At 39.7% G+C, this 23,816-nt stretch overlaps 1 protein-coding gene across 1 annotated transcript in view; it reads left to right on the top strand.

Annotated features, from left to right (window-relative positions):
- Positions 1 to 23,816, top strand: part of LOC132671134 (myosin-IIIb) — a 208,344-nt gene that overhangs the window by 98,626 nt on the left and 85,902 nt on the right. The window contains exons 14-15 of the mRNA XM_060621590.3: positions 20,497 to 20,557; positions 21,484 to 21,583. Of these exons, the coding sequence (XP_060477573.2) occupies positions 20,497 to 20,557; positions 21,484 to 21,583 (161 nt within the window). The remainder of the gene's footprint in view (positions 1 to 20,496; positions 20,558 to 21,483; positions 21,584 to 23,816) is intronic.

Here is a 23,816-nt window from a genome sequence, read left to right as displayed (position 1 = left end):
CTGTAGGGCTTTAGACTAAAATACGCATTGAGGATTCCAGCACTTTAGAAACTTTGCACAGCCCTCACTCTCTGCTTTAACGTGAGGGTCATATTTTATTTTCTTGTGTTCCTGGCTTTTATGTCAGGGATAAACGTGAGGTTGAGTTTGGGCCCGACTCACCCTTGCCAATATGGCCAGGGTTTCACTGGCACAGCCTCAAGTGGTAACTTCCAGAGCTTACTCGATTGTTAGGGCCTTCTTGGAGTTTCTTGATTTTTAAAGTACTAATTGGTCACATTTATTTTCAAACCGTTTTTGAAGCCAGAAATCTTATCACCAGCTGAAAGGAGCTTCAAGGAAAAATCTGTTTTGAGTTATATTTTTCCTTGTGGAGTTGCTTATGGCTGTACATAAATATTTATCCGAACTATTTCAACAAACCTTAAATCATCAGTGGATCAGTGATCCTTATGCAAAAGACCCTTTTAGAAGGATTGTGGATGTCAAGAATGTCAGCAGTCCAAGTTCTTTTTGGAGGACCAGATTCCAAAGGCTAGTGCCCTCTTTTAAAATTATCTGGAGCTGTTTGGTGATTTTCAGTATGTCTTTTGTTTTCCTGTTTCTGTATACCTGTCCATGCTATTCCTCCTGAATAGAATTTCCTTGCCAGTTCTTTCTTTACCTGGAATATTTTACTCGTCCTTCACGCTATCACCCATGTGGCACCTCGTGCAGGGTTTTGAAACAGACTAGAGCTAGGAGAAGACCATCCCAGGTGGGAGAAAGAGTGAACAATGGTCCAGAGGCATGATGTGCAGGGGGCACAACAAGAAGGCGAGGTGTCCAGTGGGATGAAGGCAGAGGGTGTGGTGGGAGGGACGTGATGCAGGGAGAACTATAACGGGCAATAAAGCAGATAGGAGCCAAGATGTGGGAGGCTTAAAGATGCACAAAATGTTTTGGACCATATTCTATAAGCTGAAAAATGTACACATACAGTCATTGAGTAGAATATGGTCTGCAGACGTATTTTGGTTGGCCTGAACAATGTTTTTAAAATTCTTAATTTAGTTTCCAACTTATAAAAATAGAAAGACTTCATGGAACAATTCAGATTTCTGATCGCTTTAAAAAATTGTTGTATCTAGCAGCAGTCTGCTGGGACCGAGTAGAGGGTGTCTTCCATTGATTCCTACTCACAGACTGCTTAATTCATGGCCTGGCCCCACCAGCATCTGAGTTTGACTCCTGTCCACTGTGTTCAGGGGCACCATGCAGGCAGAGGAAGCAGTTTAGGCTATGGACTCTGGAGCCAGATTGCTTCTGTCTAGGCTCAGGTCCGTGTCCAACTAGCTCAGTGACCTTGGGCAAGTTAAACACATGTCTAATAATGGTACCTATCTCCTATAACCATTGTGAGAATAAATTATAGGAAATGTTTAGAAGACTACCAGACGTGTAGTAAATGCACAGAAATGTTAACTGTTATTACTATAATCTATATGTGATAATAAACTCCAGGGTTGAAACTGTCACTCATTTCTGGATAACAGCCGAATCTGGATCTTGGGCCATTATAAGCATAAGGGTAATTGATGAACGGATGAATGAATTTTTACTTCTGTTGGATCCAAAGCTAAATTTAATTAGTTTTCCCTCAAGAAATGCTTCTTATTTATGTTGAGTTTGACTTCAACATAATAATTGATTTTTGATAAAGTAGGAATCTGGCTTTCTCAGAAACCCAACAGTGCTAACAAAATAAGTGAACGGAAATGTTAACATCGTCTCATTTTTCTGTAATGGATCTAACTTCCTAACTCAGAAATGAGACCTGGGGTGCCTGGGTGGCTCAGTCAGTTAAGCATTGGACTTTTGATCTCAGCTCAGGTCTTGATCTCAGGGTCATGAGTTCAAACCCTGCAATGGGCTGCATGCTGGGTGTGAAGCCTACTTAAAAAAAAATTAAGACCCAAGTTTGGGAAGATGCTTAATTATGTGTTTTCTTTATGAAGCAGAGTTATTGGCAGGTAACTGCCTATGGTTACTATCTTAATTTAGAGTTAGCTGCTAGGATCCAGACATAGTGAACTTAAGCAGAAATATTAGAACACATTTTTTGAAGTTTGTTTATTTATTTTGAGAGAGAGCGAGAGACAGAGAGAAAGCGGGTGGGGGAGGGGCAGAGAGAGAGAGAGAGAGAGAGAGAGACAGAATCCCAAGCGGGCTCTGTGTTGTCAGCACAGAGCCTGATGCTGGACTCGAACTCACAAACCATGAGATCATGACCTGAGCTGAGATCAAGAGTCAAAATATTTGACTGAGCCACCCCAGCACCGTGCTGTTAGAACACATTTTTGACTTGGGTTCTCTGACCACCCCCACCCACACACGAGATCCACACTTCAAGGCAGTGTTTTGGGCCTGGTGTCTCAGACAAACATGGAACATCTCCAGAAATGGTTTGGACAGTTTGACGTGAGAACCAATTTCGGTGTGTTCGGCATAACCTCATGTATAGCCGCAGTTACCGCATCACCCACCGAGGCCTTAAATGTGATCCCCTGTGGACACATCAGCAAGTGATGCTGTCAGCGAATGATGGCATGAGCTCTGTGGAGTTGACCTGCAATGTTGGATTTACTTTCTTTCTGGAAAACCTGCACATTTACAGAGAACTTTGGTCCAGTGACACTTAATTTTATTTGGATAAATATCATCTAAAACTGAATGATATGTTCAGTTTATACTGAAAGGTGGAGGTTGCTCTTTCACTTTATACTTTAAGTAGCAAATAACTCCCCCCCCCCTTATTTTTTTATAAAAAATCAACTGTTCAGAATGATAACCTGTACTTTTACTAAAGAAATCTCCATCTCTCTTTAGCTCTCTCCTTTTCCTTCTTTCTTTCCTTTTCTTCTCTCTCAGTTTCTGTTTGTCTCTCTCCGTATACAATTGATACCTACATCCCTAAAGTTCTGGTTTCTAATCTAAAGGCCAGTTTCAAGGAACGACAAAATTTGGCAAATTCTTCTGACCATTTCATCATCCCTTGCTCCCGTCCTACATTACCCATTTTGTGAGTGTAGGAAATTCTAGAAATTCAGTACATCTCTGATACCTACTTTGCTTGTATCCTCATCCATACCTTTGCTATGTTCAGGCTCAGAGTGAGTTTTTGGCAAAAATACCTTTGCAGAGCACCTGGGTGGCTCAGTCGGTTAAGCGTCTAACTCTTGATTTCAGCTCAGGTCATGATCTCACAGTCATGATATCGAGCCCCACATCAGGCTCCATGCTGGGTATGGAGCCTGCTTAAGATTCTCTCTCTCCCTTTCTTATACCCTTCCCCATGCTTGTTCTTTCTCTCTCTCTCTCTCTCTCTCTCTCTCTCAAAAAAAAAAAAAATCTTTGCATATTGAGCCTATTTTGAAAGAAAAAACAAACTTGAGAAAAGAAAACTTGTTCAAGATGAAAATATTGCAGGAAACAAAATTTGTGTAAAAATGAATTCTAGATAAAAGTGTTTTATCATCAATACTTAAGGAAACCTAGATTATAATCTTACAGGTTGAAGGAAGAATAACTTTATATATTTCCACAGCCTTGTTAACTTTATTTCATTTTCTTTGAGTTAAAAGGAAAAACAGTAGTGTTTCTGTTCCATATGTATTTTGTGGATTCTGTGGCATTTGGCTTGTACCTGCAGGGCACAAATATTCCAGCATATTTCCCATTAGTATTGCCCCAGTCACTTTAAACTGTGAAGGACCTGAGCAAGTGTTGGCCACAGCAGCCATTGACAGTAGTGATGCCACACTCTTTCTGTGTGCACCTCAGTGACTTCTCAGACTTGCCTCCTTGATGAGCAGACAAAACAGAAGGAGGCTGGAATTTTTTTCTTTTCATCTCAATGGTGTAGGTCAGGAAGACAGGAATAGAGAGCTTTGGTGAAACAGGGCTCTAGCGACTGCTGTGATTGGGAAATTAGATAATAAACAGACCCTGTTACTAAGATTCTAATGGCCTAAAATCAACACAGTCTGGAGACGCAGGCAGGAGTGGCCTTCCTTGCTCTGGCCCAGACCTTCCCCGGAGAGCTCTTTGTGTCAACAAGAACAGCCAGCGCTCCTGGCCCGCTCCCAGCACTCAGAGTGGGGCTATCATTTTTGTTTGCTTTGCAAATATCTTAATGGGAAGTGGTTCAACACCACCTATGGGTTAATCTGAGGGGTTCTGCTTGGCAGCTGTTAGCTCTGAGAGCCACATGGCTGCTCTCGGGTGGAGGGAGTCAGGCTGACGGTTAACTACCCAGCGCCAGGTTGAGGCATCTCCTTTGCTTATTGGATTTACTGACTGGCAGGAAGCACAAGCACCTTTTTGTCTTTTATTTTTAGTTCGTTCCTCCTGGGAGTGTAAGGATGTTATTCTCAGATCCAATTGTGCTTTTCCCTCTAAGGCAGGGCTGTTGTTTCCATTAGTTTCTCTAGCATGCCACATACTTCTTTCACCCAAGTGCAATCTCATAGTATCTGTAATTTCATATTAAAAGTGGTGGTGTGGCAGTGGTGGATTCCGTGGTATTGTTGCAGGAAGAAGGATCTGATCTGTTAGCCTGTTAGGAGGGCAAAGCTACAGCCCTGTCTTCACCTGGGATCTAAAGGCTTGAATAGATACCAACTTTCTTAAGAATCTCTGCTCTGCTGTTCCCTCAGTTTTCTTTTCTCTTCCTAAATTTGGCTCTCACTTGTCTTGACCCATGGGAACGCTTCCCCAGGTGACTTGGCCAACTCATGTTTTTCTGAATCTGTGTCAGTAGACTTTGGCTCAAATTAACTCTTTCTTTATGCTTCCTTCACAGGATTTCAGGCAGGGCTGGGACAGTTTCCACAGTGCAGGTTAGGAAAGCTCCTAGACTGATGACAGACTTGTAGACAGTTTCCAAACGCCCCATTTGTAAAAATGCAAAAAGTTCAGATGACTCTATAAACTCTGGAACAAATGTCCAGCTACCCTCAGTAACAGTGCAGACTTGCTTCTAAGACTTTTTCCTTTCCTGAAGATTTCCACACCTATTTGTGGAGTTGCCTGGTGGTTGAGAGCAAGGGCTAGACCTGCTGCTGCTGAGGGTAAGTAAGGCTTTGATGAACTCATTTGCTCCATTTCCTCATCATTAAATGGAAGACAAAATGACACGATGTCTACCTCACCAGGTTGAGAATGTCCAGTGAGATAACATAGATAAAGTGTATCTTACCTGACACATAAAACATATTCATGAATAGTAATAAAGAAGGAGTTATTGTTGCTCTCTCTGAAGTACCCACCTTTCCCTATGTAATTTTTAGTGTTCTACATTCTTTTCTGAGACATTCATTTTGAAATCTGTGGTTCCTAACTCTAAAATGAAGTCAGTGCTGAAGTGCCTGGGTGGGTCAGCCGGTTAAGCTTCCGACCTCGGCTCGGGTCAGGATCTCATGGTTCCTGGGTTCCCCGCATTGGGCTCCTTGATAACAGCATGGAGCCTGCTTGGGATTCTCTCTCTCTCCCCTTTTCTTGCTGCCCCTCCCCCACTTGCTCACGTGCACATGTGTGCGCATGCTCTCTCTCTCTCTCAAACTTAAAAAAAAAATTAAGCTAGTGCCAAATCGAGGACAATTCAGTATCAAAGTAAATAATGATAATAAAAGAATATAGTGTATTGAATAAAATAAGAATCCACTAGTCTATATTGATAGATGGAAGGGAGGGAGGGAGAGAATGAGAGGAGGGAGGGAAAGGAAGATGAAGAAAAGAAGAAACAGGGTGAGCTTTTCCTTGCAATAAACTGTGAAATAATAAATGTAAAAGGAATGATGAAAACAGAAAATCATTGTTTGGCAACTGCTAAAATAACCATTATTTTAGACAAAAATCATCAACGGATGCTAAAACTAGTAGGGAAAGTTTAAGGAGTTAACAAGCTTTTTACATAATCACAGAGTAAATCTCCATGAGATACTTAGTGATTGCAAAAAGACAGTGGGGCAGTCTGGCAGACCCTACGTTAACCAAGTGTTGAAAGTTAGCATCACCAGTAATTGGACAAATTGACAGCATCTTCCTCCTCATGATGCACTGAGGAAGAACACAATATTACTTCGGTGGATTTCCTGCCAAATGTGCATAACCTGAATTTAATCATGAAGAAACAGCAGACAAACCAGAAAGACCTCTTCCAAAATTAATGATCTATAGGTTTTAAAATGCAACACAAAGGAAGACTAAGGAACTGTTTCAGATGAAAGGAGACTAGAGAAACATAACAACTGAATGCAGTGTATGGTCCAGAATTTGCCTTTTCTATAGAAGACATTATTGGGACAGGTGGCAAAATCCAGACAGCCTAAACATTGGATAATAATATTGTATTAATATTAATTTCCTGATTTTGGTTATTTTACCTCATCATATAGAGAATGCCTTTGCTTTTAAGAAGCACACACTGGGGCGCCTGGGTGGCTCAGCCGGTTGAGCATCTGACTTAGGTTCAGGTCATGATCTCACAGCTCGTGAGTTCGAGCCCTGCGTCGGGCTCTGTGCTGACAGCTCAGAGCCTGGAGCCTGCTTCTGCTTCTGTGTCTCCCTCTCTCTCTGCCTCTAACCCACTCTCATTCTGTCTCTGTCTCTGTCAAAAATAAATAAACATTAAAAAAAAAATTTAAGAAGCACACACTGAAGTATTTAGGGATAAAGGGACACAAGGTGCAACTGACTCTCAAATGGTTCAGAAAAAAATTATATATATTTGTGTATACGGATATCAGTGTACATGTACCGAGAGAAAGAGAGGAGAGAGGATAAGACAAATGTATATATTGCTAATATTTGGAGAATATTCTGAGGAGTATACAAAATTTCATATGTTATTCTTGCATCTTTACTATAAATGTGAAATTAAGTCAAAATAAAAAGTTAAAATTGGGCACCTAGGTGGCTCAGTCAGTTAAACATCTGACTTGATCTCAGCTCAGGTTTTTGTCACAGGGTCTTGAGTTCAGGCCCCGTGTTGGGCTCCACACTGGGTATGGAGCCTACTTGAAAAAAAAAGTTAAAATTAAAAAGTAAATTCGGTGCTACTTCTCTCCTTTTGACTGGGCAGTTCATCAGCCACTTTCTCTTTAGATCACAGTCCCTCTCAATCCATACCTCCAAGTCTAGTCACATGAACATTGCCCTGCTTGCTGTCTGTCCTTGACTTCTCCACTATGACGTTGCTGACTGCATACAATCTAGTTTAGGCTTTTTCACTTCATTTTTTAAAAATTCCCTCAACTGTTTCTCCCTACGCTCACGCCCCCTCCCTCATCTGTCTTTGGGCCTCATCGTTTAGTGCCTGCTTATCTATCATGCACTTTATTTCAGGATTTCTTGCTTTTATTTCTCTGAACTGAGCACTGCTTTCATAATTAAAGGAGGAAAACAGGGTTAAATATACCACCTTTGGTGGGTATACTAGTGACAAGAGCATCATCCAAAGAATGTGGATGTTAGACTCCTCTTACCTCTGACTTACTTGGACAAGTCACATCAGCCTTTCTAGGCCTCAGTTTTCCCACTGAAAGCATGAAAAAGAAATGGTAAATTACCTCTGAAGTTTCCTTTGTCTCCACAAGTCTCTGCCCTGGCCTAATTCAGGCTTTAAAGTGCTAGAACTGTCACTCAAAATTAACTCAACCCACAAGTTACCTTGTGACCCCACTCAAAGGAGAAACAGAGGTCACGAAAGGAAGCTACCCCCGGGGTACCTGTCATTAGCATTCTCCTGTCCCTCAAGCCTGAAGTTTCCCAGTTCAGGGACTTTCGGAAGTACAAAATTATAGACAACTAATATTAAACACCTTGCTAAGTGTGTGTTTCTAAATTCTGACCATGGATATATCTTCTAACTTAATTATTTTAAAATCCTTTTGTTGTCTTTTTTGTTCTGCCTAAAAGCACAAATGGAAACCTTTCGCCCCAATTTTGCAAGAATTTTTATTTACATTTTCCTGATGAAGATGCTGAGGTACTGATTTGTCCAAGATCAAGTTGTCATATTTGGCAAATAAAAATGCAGGATACCCACTTAAATCTGAATTTTATATAAATAACTTTTAGTGTATGTCCCATGAAATATTTTAAAAAACATACCAAAAAATTATGTGTTGTATACTTAGAATTCAAAATACACCATTAAGTGAGTGTATTTTAGTACTAGCCCATGTGTTTTGGCACTAATATGTCAGGAATATGTACGTGTGTATCATACATATGTATCATAAAGTATGTTGCTAAGCCTTTATCAATTGTTTGCAATAGTTTTCTGGCTTCTACGTGCCGTAACACATAATGTTTTTTACCTTTTAGGAGCTTTTGCTTGAAAACATATTCAAAGACATCAATTCCTATTTTTTTATTAAGGGCTCTATTCAGATATCATCTACTGCAGCCATTCAGTCTAAAATTGCAGACCCTCGGGATGCCTGGGTGGCTTAGTCTGTTAAGTGTCCAACTCTTGATTTCAGTTCGGGTCATGATCTCACAGTTGGGAGATCGAGCCCCATGTCAGCCTTGGCACTGAGCATGGAAGCTGTTTGGAATTCTCTCCCCCTTACCGTCTGCCTCTCTCTGTCACCTCCCCCCCCCCCCCCCCCCGCCGCTCATGTGTGATCACTTGTACTTGCTCCCTCTCTCCCTCAAAATAAATAAATAAACATTTTTTAAAATAAAAAATAAATAAAATTGCAGACCCTGCCTCCAGCACTTCTAATGCCCCTTTCTTGCTTCAGTTTTCTTCTTTGGCACTTCTGTTTAACGTGCTAGCATATTTACTTTTCTCTTTCATTCATTGTCTGCTTCCCCCACTAGAATATAGGTTCTTAAGAGCATAGCAATCTTTGATTTCCTTGTCACTGCTGTATCCCCCATAACAGCAAGAGACAAAGGTACTCAAAAATTATTTGTGGAATGAGTGAATGATATCTGGGAGACAATTGAGGACCTTATATCGCACACATAATATATGTTTTATAATTATACAGAGTCTTTTTTTTAATTAATTAATTAATTTATTTAGAGTGTGTGTGAGTGTGAGCAGGGGAGGGGCAGAGAGAGGGAAAGACAGAATCCCAAGCAGGTTCCACACTGCCAGCACTGCCAGTGCAGAGCCCAACCTTGGGCTTGAACTCCCAAACCCTGAGATCATGACCTGAGCCAAGATCAAGAGTCGGACGCTCAACTGACTTAGCCACCCAGGCACCCCAATTACACAGAATCTTAAGTCTTCCCAGCAAATTAGAATCTTGAGCATGGTACAGTGTGTATAATCTTCATATTAGTCCATAGACACAAAGTAAATAAAAGGTCAACGGGTCAGGGATCAAGGAGTATCTCCGGATACAGTTGGGCTTAATTTAATCTGTTTCCTGGCAAGTTTTCTAGAATTAAATGTTAGTTGCTCCAGGCAACATTGATTAAGATCCCAAATCAATTGTGTCACTGTCTACAAAAGTCCAGCAACAAAATGGTGCCAGAGGCTGAGAACACAGGCTCTGTGTCCACCGGACCTGGGTTTGTATCAGAATGTCTGGATGCCACCTGCACAGGGTACTCAGTCCGCCCCAGTTTCAGCTGTGAAAAGGGCACTCTGGTAGGACCTTCACTGCTAGCACTGACTTGAGGATTAAACAAGAGCATCCAGTCACATCCTGAGCACAGAAAAGTGTGCTCAGCTATTCTGGCTGTGCTGTGGCCCTCAGCCCATGGTCGTGCATTTCTTTGGGTCACAGTGCACTTCCTCACTACTGCATCTGAGTTCCATCCCTGGGCCTGAGGCTGGTTTTGTCTTTGCTCCCTTGGTTGCTGACAAAGAACTGAAGTACGTTTTATGGGTTACTTTAAATGTGGGTTATTTTAAGGGCTCTTGGTTGAGTGTCCTTTTTTCCAATAAGACAAGTATTCTCAGCAGAATGAAGAAAAGTCTTCTCTTAACCTTAGACTTTACACATGACAGCTGCCTGCAATAAAGTAGTAAAGGAGAAAAAAAGAAATGAGAATACAAGAGCTGGCTAAGGCTGTGTGGGCTCACGGTTGGGGAAAAGCAATGAGGCAAACAAATATCAAATTTAAAGGACTCAGTGGGACTTGGGAAATTAGCATAAGTACATACATTTAACTAGTAGTGCTAACTTTGAGCAATGACATTATGAAACATTTATTAGGCCTTTTGAGCCCTTTTGATGAATTTGTCCTTGAGCCATGCTCTAAAACTTAAAATAATTACGTGTCCAAGAACAAACTAATACCCATCTATTTAAGTATAACTTGTATATTCAACTTATTCGGCAAGGATACTGGTTGGGATGCTGAGATACAGGGCATACCTTCAGAATCTTTGTAAAAGTTACCAAGTAGCCAAACATAATTCAGAACAAATAACACAAACACTGTGATCGTTCTTTCATGTTTCCCTTTTTCCTGCAGTAATGGTGATCTTATTTTGCATGATTATTGTTTGTTTTCACTTCTTCTGTACTCTTTGTTTTTCCTTCATGTCATATATCAAAGCCCAGGAATAATGTTTTCCTTCTTTCGGAATCAACAAATGCTAATTAAACTAATAATGAGGTACCCCTCTTTTTTGTTGACCAAAGAGCTAAGCAAAGCTTAAAAAGACTAATAATACCCAGGGTTGGTGATATGAGGAGAAGTAGGTCCTTTCATACTTTCGCAGGTATGAACTGTTAATTTTTATTGCCTTTTAGAGGAGAATTTGATGATATAATTCAAAAGCTATAAGACAGGCAAAGAGTTTGCTCACCCTTTGACTCAACAGCCTCAAATTAAGATTTATCCAAGAAGCAGGGGCACCTGGCACCTGGGTGGCTCAGTCAGTTGAGCGTCGACTTGGGCTCAGGTTATGATTTCACAGCTTGTGAGTTCGAGCCCCGTGTTGGGCTCTGTGCTGACAGTTCAGAGCCTGGAAGCTGCTTCAGATTCTGTCTCGTCTCTCTCTACCCCTCCCCCCACCTCTCTTAAATATAAATATAAAAAAAGATTTATCCAAGAAAATAATTGGATGAGTACTCATAACTATATGCACAGAATATTTCATGATTTGTTATTTATAATGTCGTAAAACTGGAAACAACTTAAATATCCAAAAGTAAGAGATAAAATCATTTATGATACTCACCCAATGTACTACTATGCAACCATAAATATGATATGCCTGCACACTTGCATATGTGTGTAGTGCACACAAATATAGCAAAAGATGCTCCTAACTTGCAAAGGTAAGTTAAAATGGCAAACATCTGAGCCTTTGTCTTTTTTAAATGTATATTATATGCATAGAAAAGCGTCTGAAAAAATATACATCAAGATATTAACAGATCCATTTGGTTGTGGAAATTATCCTTGATCTTTATTTTCTTCTCTTTAAATATCTATTTTAGATGATTCAATAATGAATTGTTTTTAGGTTTATTATTTCTTCTGAGAGAGAGAGAGAGCACACATGAGGGAGGGGCAGAGAGAGAGAGGGAGAAACCCAAGGAGGCTACCCACTGTCAGAGTAGAGCTGGACACAGGGCTTGAACTCACGAAACTGTGAGATCATGATCTGAGCCAAAATCAAGAGTCAAAAGTAGGACACTCAGCCAACTGAGCCACCCAGGCACCCTTATATGTTATTTTTTAATCAGAAAAAAGATTCTTCTTTATTCAGAAGGAGAAAAAAAAGGAAACATTTTGCCACCAGTTCTTTTAGTCATTTGCTTTGGGGAGAAAGTCAAAGATTACTACACTTTTATTGATTAGTGATTGGTGAATATTCAGACCTCTTGGGAATTTGGAGCATCTTCAACTAAAAAATAAAGAAGAAAAGACAAAACTGATGAACACAACTCTGATGTCTCAAAGGCCAAGTGGCTTGTTCCCTTGACTCGCCCTTCTTGAGCATAATTTGATAAAGCCCACCTTCACTAGATGATTTGCAGACGTTCTTAATTGGTCAGCATGTAGCACCAGCTGAGTTAGTTACAATAGTAAATTTTCAGTGTGGTTATGTTCAGTAGATTGTGGAAATGCACCAGGGTGCCTCCAACTCTGCCCAGAGTACAAGAGATGGCCTGGGTGGGGATGGGACAGGAAAGGCTCTTCCAAGCTAAAGGGTAAAGGTGCAATGGCCGGGTGCGTCAGAGAGGAGATGACATTGCAGGAAAAGCACAGAAGTATGAATACAACCATGATGAGGTTTGGTGGGGGCATGGCAAATGCTTATTTGTTGTGGTGGTGGTGATAGAGAATAAAGGCATTCTAGAAATCCTAGCTTTCCAAGTTTTGTAATTCAGTATGCATTACTTATACATTTATGTTTACGTGAAAATCTGTGTTCTTAGAACATTTTCCATTCTTCCAATCCTCTGTACCTTCAAAGCCATTTTAATAAACGTAAGAAAAGATGCACGGACACCTGGCTAAAACAAATCAGGGAAGAGCAGATGCACAGTGACAGTATAGGGAGATTCAGATATGGTGGTGTTCCACATTTGTACCCTCAGCCCTCATAATGTTCAGATTCCATATACTTGCTAAATAAGAATTCTTCAGTTGCCAGTTGGGGTTTGACCTGTGGCCAGTTCACATGGAAACCTTGTTAGTGCTCAGGTCAGCTCGGGATCTTTTACAAAGGACGGTGTCCTTTTCTCTGATGTCATTTTTTAAAAAATGTCTTTATTTACCTAACCTTGAACTTATCAAAACCATTTGCAAAGATGTTTATGTTTTCTATTACCCTTCATGGTAATTTCCATAAGGAAAGTTGTATGACTTATTTATCTTATGACTTATCTGAAATCCCCAAGATTCATGGGGATCCTACTATGTTAAAATATCTTGGTCTGAGCATATCTTTTGCAGGGTGGATTGGCTGGTGCTTCTTGGGAACAAGAAATTGACCTCTTCTTATTAAGAGCTCCATGTACAACAGATTTTTTTTTTCAGAGCTATCAAAGAAACAGGAGCAAATTTGCTTGGTTATGCTGATTAGCCTTTCTCCCAGGGCTACCACAGAAGACACACGAATTTACAATGAGAACTACTCAGACAGCAGGAAGCTAACAAATCAACCGACAATGAATTAGCTGAAACCTATCCTGTTTTGAAATTAGAATATACTTTCAAGTGTGAACGACTAATGAGTTTCTCAGTTTGTCTACAAGCCATTCTAAATTACAATTGATAAAAGATAAGACATAATCCTGCAAATTTTATCAGAGTTAATAAAAACTGCAAAAAGAAATTTAAATGAAGTTTATAAAACGGAGAGTCAGAGGGTAACCACTGTGTCTCTGTTCCCATCCAAGAAAAGTTACCCTAACCCTAAAGTAGGAAAAGGCCAGTTACCAGACCACATTGATGGATCAGATCCTCAACGTTCACACAGAGCACGTGGCTTCCTTTAATTATAATGCATAAATCAGTCTCCAGAGTATATCAACCAACTAGTGAGAGTATAGTCCAAATTATACTACTCACTGTAAAACCACGCACTGGCATTCATTCTACTTTTCAAATATGACTCTTGTGAGTTTGGTTCACAACTCCACTCTGAAAAAGTCATCACCCCTCAGTGAACTGGCAAACTCAATTTTGGAGCCTGTTAAAGCTGAGACCCAGTTTTGGAGTGCGGTGACTTCACCTAGTGCTGCCAACCCAGCATGACAAAGCCAGCTGGCCCCATGGATCTTTGCTGTAGAAGAAAAATGCTGGGGCATTCTCAGCAGCCATGCACTCAGGAGCCACCCTGCACCCGGCCTCTCATCCAGTCACACTGGGATGAGAGTTTAAGAAAGAATTAGATGTGAGTTTCATTTTGGGGGCTTTTTCAGGGCAGATGCCCAGCGGAAGCGCTGTCCCTGAGGCGTGAGATTTTCTGTGACTCCTAGAACCCACAGCTGAGTGAACTGACTGCAGCAAAGTAGCAGAGCTGCTGAGCCCTGGAGGCAATCTGCTTAAGACTTCAGTCATGGCTTCAGAGAGGCTCAAAGAGCCCTTGGAATATGTAAGGAATCGAATGTAGACGGACAACTGCTTCCTATTTACTGCCATTTCGCATGTGATTCCTAATAGAGGCTGAGGACACTATTGTATTTTTAAATATTCCTACAGTTTTAATGTTTATTATTTGAGACAGAGAGACAGAGCATGAGTGGGGAGGGGTGGAGAGAGGGGGAGACACAGAATCCGAAGCAGGCTCCAGGCTCTGAGCCATCAGCCCAGAGCCCGACGCAGGGCTCGAACTCACAAACTGTGAGATCATGACCTGAGCTGAAGTCGGATGCTTAACTGACTGAGCCACCCAGGCACCCAATAATATCACACTTTGAAAATGAATAATTCCTGGGGTGCCTGGCTGGCTCAGTCAATAGAGCATGCGACTCTTATCCTTCAGGTTGTGAATTCAAGATGCACATTGGGCATGGAGCCTACTTAAAAAAAATAAAATAAAATAATAAAAATTAATAATTCCTTAATATCATCTAATACCAATTCATAGTCAAAATTTCCCAGTTGTCCTAAGAATGTCCTTTACACCTTTTTGTACAAGCCGGGGTCCAATTTAGGTCATTACCTTGCATTGAGTTGTGTTATGTCCCTAAATCTCATTTAATACATAATCCTCACTTTCTCATGACACTTTTTAAGAAATTGAAGCTAATTATCTCATAAAATTATAGCTCACTTTCTGTATTTGTTTGCTTGATTCTTCGTGGTCTTATCTTGTCCCTCTATATTCTGCATTCTAGGTAAACTGTAAGTTAGATTTAAAGCTTTGATTACATTCAAGTTAGATGAAACAAAAAATATAAATGTCATGGATGATGTTGAATTCATCATATTGCCTCACATCACAAGACAATGTTGTCTTGGCTAGTGGTGCTAAGACTGGCACTAGATTAAGATGGTGACCTTGTGATTTCTCCAGTGTTCTGTTAAACCTTGCTCTCCTTGTGACCTGAAAGAAGGACTCTGTGTAGCAGAGCTTTGGCACCATATGAATGTCCTGTTCACTATCAACCATTTGTCTGAAGGTTTTATGAGCAATTGACAATCCTTGCCTAAATCAATAATTTCCTGTTGAAGTTTCCTTTTCTATGTCAGCAGGTTTTGTGCTGCCTTATTTTTTTAAGTTTTTATTTTAATTATAGTTAGTTAACATACAGTGTTGTATTAGTTTCAGGTGTACAATATAGTGATTCAACAATTACATACATCACCCTGTTCTCATCATGAAAAGTGCCCTCCTTAATCCCCATTACCTGTTTAACTCAATCCTACATCCACCTTCCCCTCTGTTAATCATCAGTTTGTTCTAATTGAGAGTCTGTTTCTTAGTTTGTCTCTCTCTCCCTCTGTTTTGTTCCCCTCCTTTGCTCATTTATTTTGTTTCTTAAATTCCACATATGAGTGAAATCGTATGGCATATGGTGTTTGTCTTTTTCTGACTGACTTATTTTGCTTAGCATTATACTCTCTAGCTCCATCTATGTCATTGCAGGTGGCAAGATTTCATTCTTTTTTATGGCTGAATAATATTCCATTATAGATATATATACCACATCTTTATCCATTCATCTGTTGATGGGCTGCTTCCATATCTTGGCTATTATAAATAATGTTGCTCTAAACATAGGTGAATACAAAGCGTAAGAGACTCTTAAAAACTGAGAACAAACTGAGGGTTGATGGGGGGTGGGAGGGAGGGGGGGGTGGGTGATGGGTATTGAGGAGGGCACCTTTTGGGATGAGCACTGGGTGTTGTATGGAAACCAATTTGACAATAAGTTTCATATATTAAAAAAATAAATAAAAAGTAGATAAATAAACATAGGTGAATATATCCCTTTGAATTAGTGTTTTTGTATTCTTTGGGTAAATACCCAGGAGTACAACTGATGGATCGTAGGGTAATTCTGTTTTTAACTTTTTGGCGAACCTCCATACTGTTTTCCACAGTGGCTGCACCAATTTGCATTTTTCCCAACAGTGCAAGAGGGTTCCTTTTTTTCCACATCCTCTCCAACATTTGCTCTTTCTTGTGTTTTTTATTTTAGCTATTCTGACAGGTGTGAGGTTATTATCTCATTGGAGTTTTGATTTGCATTAAGTGATGATGAACATCTTTTCATGTGTCTGTTGGCCATCTGGTCGTCTTCTTTGGAGAAATTTTAGTTCATATCTTCTGTCCATTTTTAATTAGATTATTTGCTTTTTGGGTGTTGAATTTTATAAGTATATATTTTGGGTACTCTTTATCAGATATGTCGTTTGCAAATATATTCTCTAATTCCATAGGTTGCCTTTTAGTTTTATTGATTATTAACTTCACTGTGCAGAAGCTTTTTATTTTGATGTAGTACCAATAGTTTATTTGTGGTTTTGTTTCCCTTGCCTCAGGACACATAATGTAGAAAAAAGTTAACACCCAATGTCAAAGAGGTTACTGCCTGTGTCCTCTTTTAGGATTTTAATGGTTTCAGGTCTTGCATTTAGGTCTTTAATCCATTTTGAATTTATTTTTGTGTATGGTGTAAAAAAGTGGCACAGTTTATTTATTTTGCATGTTGGTGTCCAGTTTTCCCAACACCATTTGTTTAAGAAACTGTTCTTTTCCCATTGGATATTCTTTACTGCTTTGTCAAAGATTAACTGACCAGATAGGTGTGGGTTAATTTCTGGGTTTTCTATTCTGTTCCATTGACCTATGTGTCTGTTTTTATGCCAGTACCATACTGTTTTGATTACTGCAACTTTGTAATATAACTTGAAATCCAGAATTGTGATGTCTCCAGCTTTGCTTTGCTCTTTCAAGATTGCTTTGACTATTTGGGGTCTTTTGTGGTTCCATGCAAATTTTAGAATTGTATATTCTACTTCTGTGAAAAATTCTATTGGTATTTTGATAGGAATTGCATTAAATCTATAGATTGATTTGGGTTGTATAGACACTTTAACAGTATTTGTTCTTCCAGTCCATGAGCATGGAATGTCTTTCCATTTCTTTGTGTCCTCTGCAATTTCTTTCATTGGTGTTTTATAGTTTTCAGAGTATAGGTCTTTCACCTCGTTGCTTCAGTTTATTCCTAGGCATCTTAATATTTTGGGTGCAATTATACATGGGATTATTTTCTTAATTTTTCTTTCTGCTGCTTCATTATTTGTGTATAGAAATACAACAGATTTCTCTACATTGATTTTGTATATTGTGACTTTACTGGATTCATTTATCAGTTCTAACAGGTTTTTGGTAGTCTTCGGGTTTTCTATATATAGTATGACCTCCACAATAGTGAAAGTTTTACTTCCTCCTTACTGTTTTGGATGCCTTTTATTTCTTTGTTGTCTGTTGTGGCTAGGACTTCCAGTACTATGTTGAATACAAGTGGTGAGAGTGGACATCCTTATCTTGTTCCTGACCTTAAGGGAAAGGCTCTCAGTTTTTCCCCATTGAGGATGATGTTTGCTGTGTGTTTTTCATATAGGCCCTTATTATGTTGAGGTATGTTTCCTCTACACCTACTTTATTTGAGGATTTTTATCGTGAATCGATGTTATACTTTGTCAAATTCTGGTGCACTATTTATGGACTAGTTATGACATGAACCAAGTCATTAGTTTCTTGAGCCTTGATTCCCTCACCTGTAAAATGAGTATAAAACAATAGAACCAAATTCACATGGTTGTTGGAAGCATTAGGTAACTATGTATCCATTCTTTGACAGTTGCCTGGTGACATGTATGCATGCAGTAAACATTGGCTATTTTTTACCATCGTGCTTTTCCTTATTTGGGGGATGACAGCTTATGGAGCATTATCATTCACTGCCAGTCTTAAGTCCTTGAGGCATATGACAACATATCTGATAAAATTGCTGAAAAGGAGTTGAGGCAGTTAGACTTTTGAAAAAAAACTTACTTATACCGTTTTTTAAAGGCATTTTGGAATTTGTTTCAAACAAGGGTGGCTCAGATTAGTATTTCCTAAGGCATGTTAAAAGAACCAGTAGGCCTCCGACACACTCACTGGGAGATGGGCGACACTGTTAAGATAACATCTGGGAAATGCTGTGTCTTCTTTCCCCCTGGTGGGGTTTCATTGTGCATAGTATTAAGTTAAAGTTTCCAGAAAGCTTCTTAGGAAAGAAACCTGCTTCAATCAAGTATTTGTTTAATCAGGGATTTTCTAATCTATTTGCCTGTAGGCACTACTGTCTCCACCTCCGCTTTTATAAAACCGCGTAACACATATAAACATTATATTGAGTTGCCTTAGATTCTTCCAAAGGCTTGAATGAAGAGGGGGTCACACAGATGGACTGACCCTCTGCAGAGATTGTAAGATGTCTGTCCTTGGCTTTGGATCCTAGAAAGCCATGCAAGTGAGTGGAGTTCTTAAGAGGTTCCATTTCCATGTTGGGGCAGGGAGGGCAGAAATTAGAGTGCCCATAGTAATGTAACAGCTAAACTCTCCTCCTTAGATTTTCTCCAAACCTTACCAGGACTCCTAGAGGACTTCAGAGACCATCTGTCTTTTAGGCCTCCCAGAGCCATGGGCCTTACCGAGGCTGACAGGAATGAGTTCCTTGGGCTGGTGCATAGAAACCAAAGGGCACAGAGGGTGTCCAGTTTCAGAGGAAGACAGAGGTTTGGAGTCAGACCAACAGTGGTCAGTGTCTTAGCTCTGCCAGGTATTCACGTGATCCCTGGCCAAATCCTTTACCCTCTCTGAACTACAGTTTCTTCATCTATATAATAGGGACAGTTAAAGTACTTAGCTCAAATTGTTGTGAGATTCTCATTAGCTACATAAAAGCATTTTTAAAAATATGAAATGTTATATAAAAGCTCATTAATTTAATGTTAATGTTAAGGGTATTTTTAACCTGATCTTCATGGCCCATATTTTGGGGGTCCCCTAGTCATTCTTTTATTCATCCTTGTCAAATATTTATTGAGCCCTTACAACATACCAGCCACTAGGGTTAGGTGCTGATAGAGAGTACAGAATAAAGTAGATCTGATCCCTGCCTTCTTAGAACTTACGTTCCATAGTGGGAGTCATACGATAAACAAATGTATACACAAATCAGTGTATCATTATAGTCCCCTCTCCCCGGCTACTGATGTGATATTTTTTAAATGGGGATATTGCTTATTCTCTATTTATAGATGCATTTAGAAGGTAAATCCATGAACTGTTCACAGAAAATCCAGAAAATGAATTTATCAGTTTAAATAAGGAATAAGATTTTTAATAGAGAACCAGAAGAGACCTTAGGAATAGTTTATCTCAATCACTTCATTTTATAGATGAGGAAGACTAGAATACTAAATAGAATACTAAAGAAGTTTCCCCAGTCATGTGTATGCATCTGAGTGTGTGAGTGCGTGAGGGAGTGTCTGTGAGAGAGAGAAAGAGAACGATCCCAGAGATCTTGAGGCAGGAGTTAGAATCAAGATTTCCCTTCCCCTAATTTGTGCTTTCCACTCTGCTGGGGTCCAACTGCAAGGGCCGGCTCATATTTTAACAGTGAGTTATTATCACACTTTTATACAGTAGGTTTCAATTGCTAGAAATTGGGGACACAGCACAGTTGATTTTTCCAAACTTTGCTCCATGAGACGTTAATATTTTAATAGATGTTAGTAGTTTATCACTTTTTTAAGTTTATTTATTTACTTTGAGAGAGAGTGCATGCGAACAAGTCAGGGAGGGACAGAGAGAGAGAGGGAAAGAGAGAGAATCCCAAGCAGGCTCCATACTGTCAGCACAGAGCCCAATACGGGGCTCAAACTCACGAGCTATGAGACCCTGACCAGAGCTGAAATCAAGAGTCAGATGCTTAACCGACTGAACCACCCAGGCGCTTTCATAGTTTATCACTTTTTGAGTTGTTTGGTCAAATTAGTTTAAGAAACTTTGCAGCCCTCCCCGCCAATCCCTGTGCCTTAGGAGTCCATAAATGAATACCATGACTGTAAAAGATCATTCCTGCAATAAGGAAGCCTCTTAACTATATACAATTCAGCATTTCCCATATTTACTTGACTACAGACTCTATTTTGAATTATTTCACAATTAATGTGATTAATGTGCTGGCTGGGAAGTCTAACCTTAGCATCAGTTTTGTTGGCTTCTTGGTAGTGTCTGGGAATGCCTAATAGTAAACTAAATTGTATCACACAACTTTAACAAGGGCAAGCTTCTTCAGTCGTAGGACCTCAGGCTGACTGTGGATATAGCAGCAATACCTAATAGGATGCATTTTCTTAAGTTGATGGTGTTCTTTTAACCAAGGACTAGAATGGGAAACGATGGGAACTTAGAATGTGTTCTGATCTATCTTTGGAGGAAAACAGTCCTCTGTAAGTTCTTAAAAATTATTTCAGTCCTTTTAAAAATTATTCTTTTTCTTTTTTTGTTTTTAGGCATCCACAAGCCCAGTGTTCTCCAGAAGGGTATGATGTCTTCGCAGGACATCCAAATAAGGTAGCCGGATACCTTGACTCTTAAGTGACTGTGTATCTTTTACACTTGTCCCAGCTGGTGGTTGTGAAGCCTGTCTGTGGCTGCGTGGTCAGGTCATCCAAACATGAAACTGTTAGTGATATTTTGAAGTCTTTGAGACAAAAGCCCAGCTTGCTAAAGAACTTTGGTTCAGCAGAGAGACAGGGAGGTACAGTGAAGAGAGAATCAAAAGCCTGGAAATTTGCTGCTGAGAATAAATGCTAGCTGCTCCCTGAGGTGATTTGTCTGTGCACTCCACTCTCTACAGATGTTAGAGCCTCTTTTTGAGTAAGGACCCCAGGTTCTTTGGTAGCACTTTGATATCCTGCTCGAATTCAATATGTGAAATGGAGGCGTCTCTCTGTGACTTGGAGCCCACAGCAGGCTTTGAAGTCTGATCCAATTTTTGCTGCCTACTATTTGATGTTGAAAGGATGAAATGAAGAAAATGTACAGTTTTTGCCAGTAACTCTGCTGAGCATATGTAAGATTAAAAAAACAAAATCCTTTGGATGATGTACTTAGAAATGTTAAGTAGATTAATACCTTCCTATAGGTTTTCTTTTTTCTTTCTTAGGGATAAAAATTAAGTATAGGAGAAAACCAGCACAGAGCTGTTTTTTATATTCTGGACTATAATTAATTGAAGAGGGGGCTAGGTTGACTTGTTCAGAGGAAGAAATAAATGAATTAAGCAAAAGGTGCTGAGACTTTGCTACTAATTGCCCCAAGGGGAGGACCTCCACTCAATTCTAATGCAACACGGGGGCGACTCACAACATGACCCCAATATACTTAGCTCCTTCCTCATATCATCAGGGTTAAAGGTCCCTTAGTTAAATGGAAGCTATGTCCTTAAGGCCGCTTCATCAGAAGATTAATGTTTCTCTTACTGGGTCTTTCTGAAGCACTCCGTTTCTGGGACTGATTTGCTGTCTTCTCGGACATGCCATGCTGCCCCAGGTCGCCCAGCACTGAGTCCTTCCAGGGGAGCCCCTGCAAAACCTGGTAAGAAGAACATTTCGAATCGCATGCTGCTTCTACCCTTTGCACACTTGTGTACGTTTTGATGCATTGTTTAGGCAGGACTGTCTATAAGGTAGGACTCGCTCGGATGGTAATATGACCTAATGTTAGCAAGAAAGTTCAGGTTTGCACTGCCATAAAGGCTGAATTAAAGGTAGCCATTTACTGCCTTCTCATGCCACTCAAGTTTACTTCTCTGAGGGAAGAAAATGAATATCAAAGGCTATTATTTCCCTTTATCTGTTAAGAACCTCAGACTAGGAAACTGCTTCACAATTTCATTTTGTAAAAGGAAGGATAAACAACTGACCAGCTTTCAGTGGAGCAGATCATTCTGGGTCAAAATCTAGGGCTTGGTAAAGCATATGGGTTAAGAGAGTAGTTCTGCTCTCTTGGCAACACTACCATTCTTTCAGCAGGAATACACACATCTTGCCACTCTCCTTTGGGAAATAGCTACTTATGGCCTCTTTTCTAAATTCTTTGCTTTAGAATATGGGGAAAGTTTGGGGGCTTATGTGTGGCTATAATCAGTACTTCTGGAAGATAAAATAGAAGCACGATGATAAGAAACATTTATGAACCAGAAGATACTAAGAACAGTGTGGATCATTCCAAAGAAAGAAACCTTTTCAACTTAAAATACTGACATTACACTTAATGTCAACCTCATCTATTTTTCTGAAGTATGCAGTAGATACTCAGTTCTCTCCAAATTTCTTCTTAGCCTGTTTTCCAATGATAAAGTGGTACAATATGAAGTGGGAAATGTACAATAAATGTGTTAGGATCTTCAATCCATATGGAACTTAAGCTCTTGGAAGGAGACAAGAGAAGACGAGTGTACTATAGCAGAACCTTTTAAATGGATATGCAGAAAATGATAAATCTGTCAAAGAGAATATTTTCTCCACAGTATTCAGGGTTCCCACATAGCCAGATAGCATTTAGGAATAAAGCCATAACGAGGTAGGGGTAGGAGTAGTGCAAAAAAAGAGGAAAACTTAGGGAAAAGACAGTGTGGTGGAGCAGAATCCATTATGCAGGAATTTGCTTGGCCTTTTTCTCTATCCAAACAATCTCTACCTTTTAATTGGGTTGTTTAGACCATTTACACTTAACATGATAATATATTTTGGTTTGAGTCTATCATTTTGCTATTTGTTTTCTATTTGTCCCATCTGATCTTTGTTATCTTTTGGCATTCTACTTTAAAATACACATAAAAAGAAAAATTTGAAGTATGATTGAGTAGCCAAAGGCACAGATTCTGGAGTGAGACCTCCCTGGATTCAAATCTCTTTTCTCCCATGTAGTGTTAATCAAGTTATGAAACAGCTCCTTATCTCAGTACTTACACATGTAAAATGAGGGAAATAGTCATTCACAGCTGAGGGGTTGTACTGAGGATTAAATGAGCTAATAGTATAAATAAAGACTATAGCATGGTGTCTGGCTCATGGTAAGGGTACATTGTTTTCGCTGCTGCTATGGTAATGATTGTTATTGATATTATATAAATGCAAATCAATCTATAAGTATGAAAAACGGGTAGAGAAATAAAGTTCTTATTGTAAGGCCCTAGATTTTGGTGGGAGTTTAGAGGGAGTAAGAACAGGTTATATTTGGAATTAACTATTAAAGAGATTTGTTGGATTACAGTCATCTTTCCCAGTCTTTAGGAAAGTATCCTCAAAGCCAAACTTATTAATAAGCTACACATCTGACTTGCTATAAATGGCTCACATGCACTTTCCTCTCACAACTGTGTTTTCCTTCCAATCTAGGTGGTTTTCTCTTGGGTCTGCCACCATCACCATTACTTCTTACACTCTTCTAAGTAACATCCTGAGTAGTTTTCCTGCTTCCATTCTTTTCCTCCTTCAACTTCTCTTATCACAGATACTTGAGGAGCTTTTCTAAAGCATACCCTGATCTTGACATTCCCTTTCTCCTTATTCCTCTATGGCTTCTCACTGCTTCAGCATCAACTCTAAACTTCTTGGCGTGATACTCAAGGCTATCTCTGCTATGGGCTTAATCTTCCTTTCCTAAGCTCTATCTTCCACTGATCTCTCTTTCTCAGTCTGTGCTTCAGAATATCCAAACTGTTCTCTGTTCTCCAAGCCTGCCTAGTATATCCTTTCTCACCTCTGTGAATATGCCCATGCTGATCCCTCTGCCCCACTATCCTGCTTCCCTGTTCACATTCAGT

This window comes from Panthera onca, chromosome C1 (genome assembly GCF_046562875.1).
Source record: "Panthera onca isolate mPanOnc1 chromosome C1, mPanOnc1 haplotype 2, whole genome shotgun sequence".
In the NCBI taxonomy this organism is placed as follows: domain Eukaryota; kingdom Metazoa; phylum Chordata; class Mammalia; order Carnivora; family Felidae; genus Panthera; species Panthera onca.
Note: the sequence above shows the minus strand (reverse complement) of the source record. Positions and strands in the feature narration are given on the sequence as shown.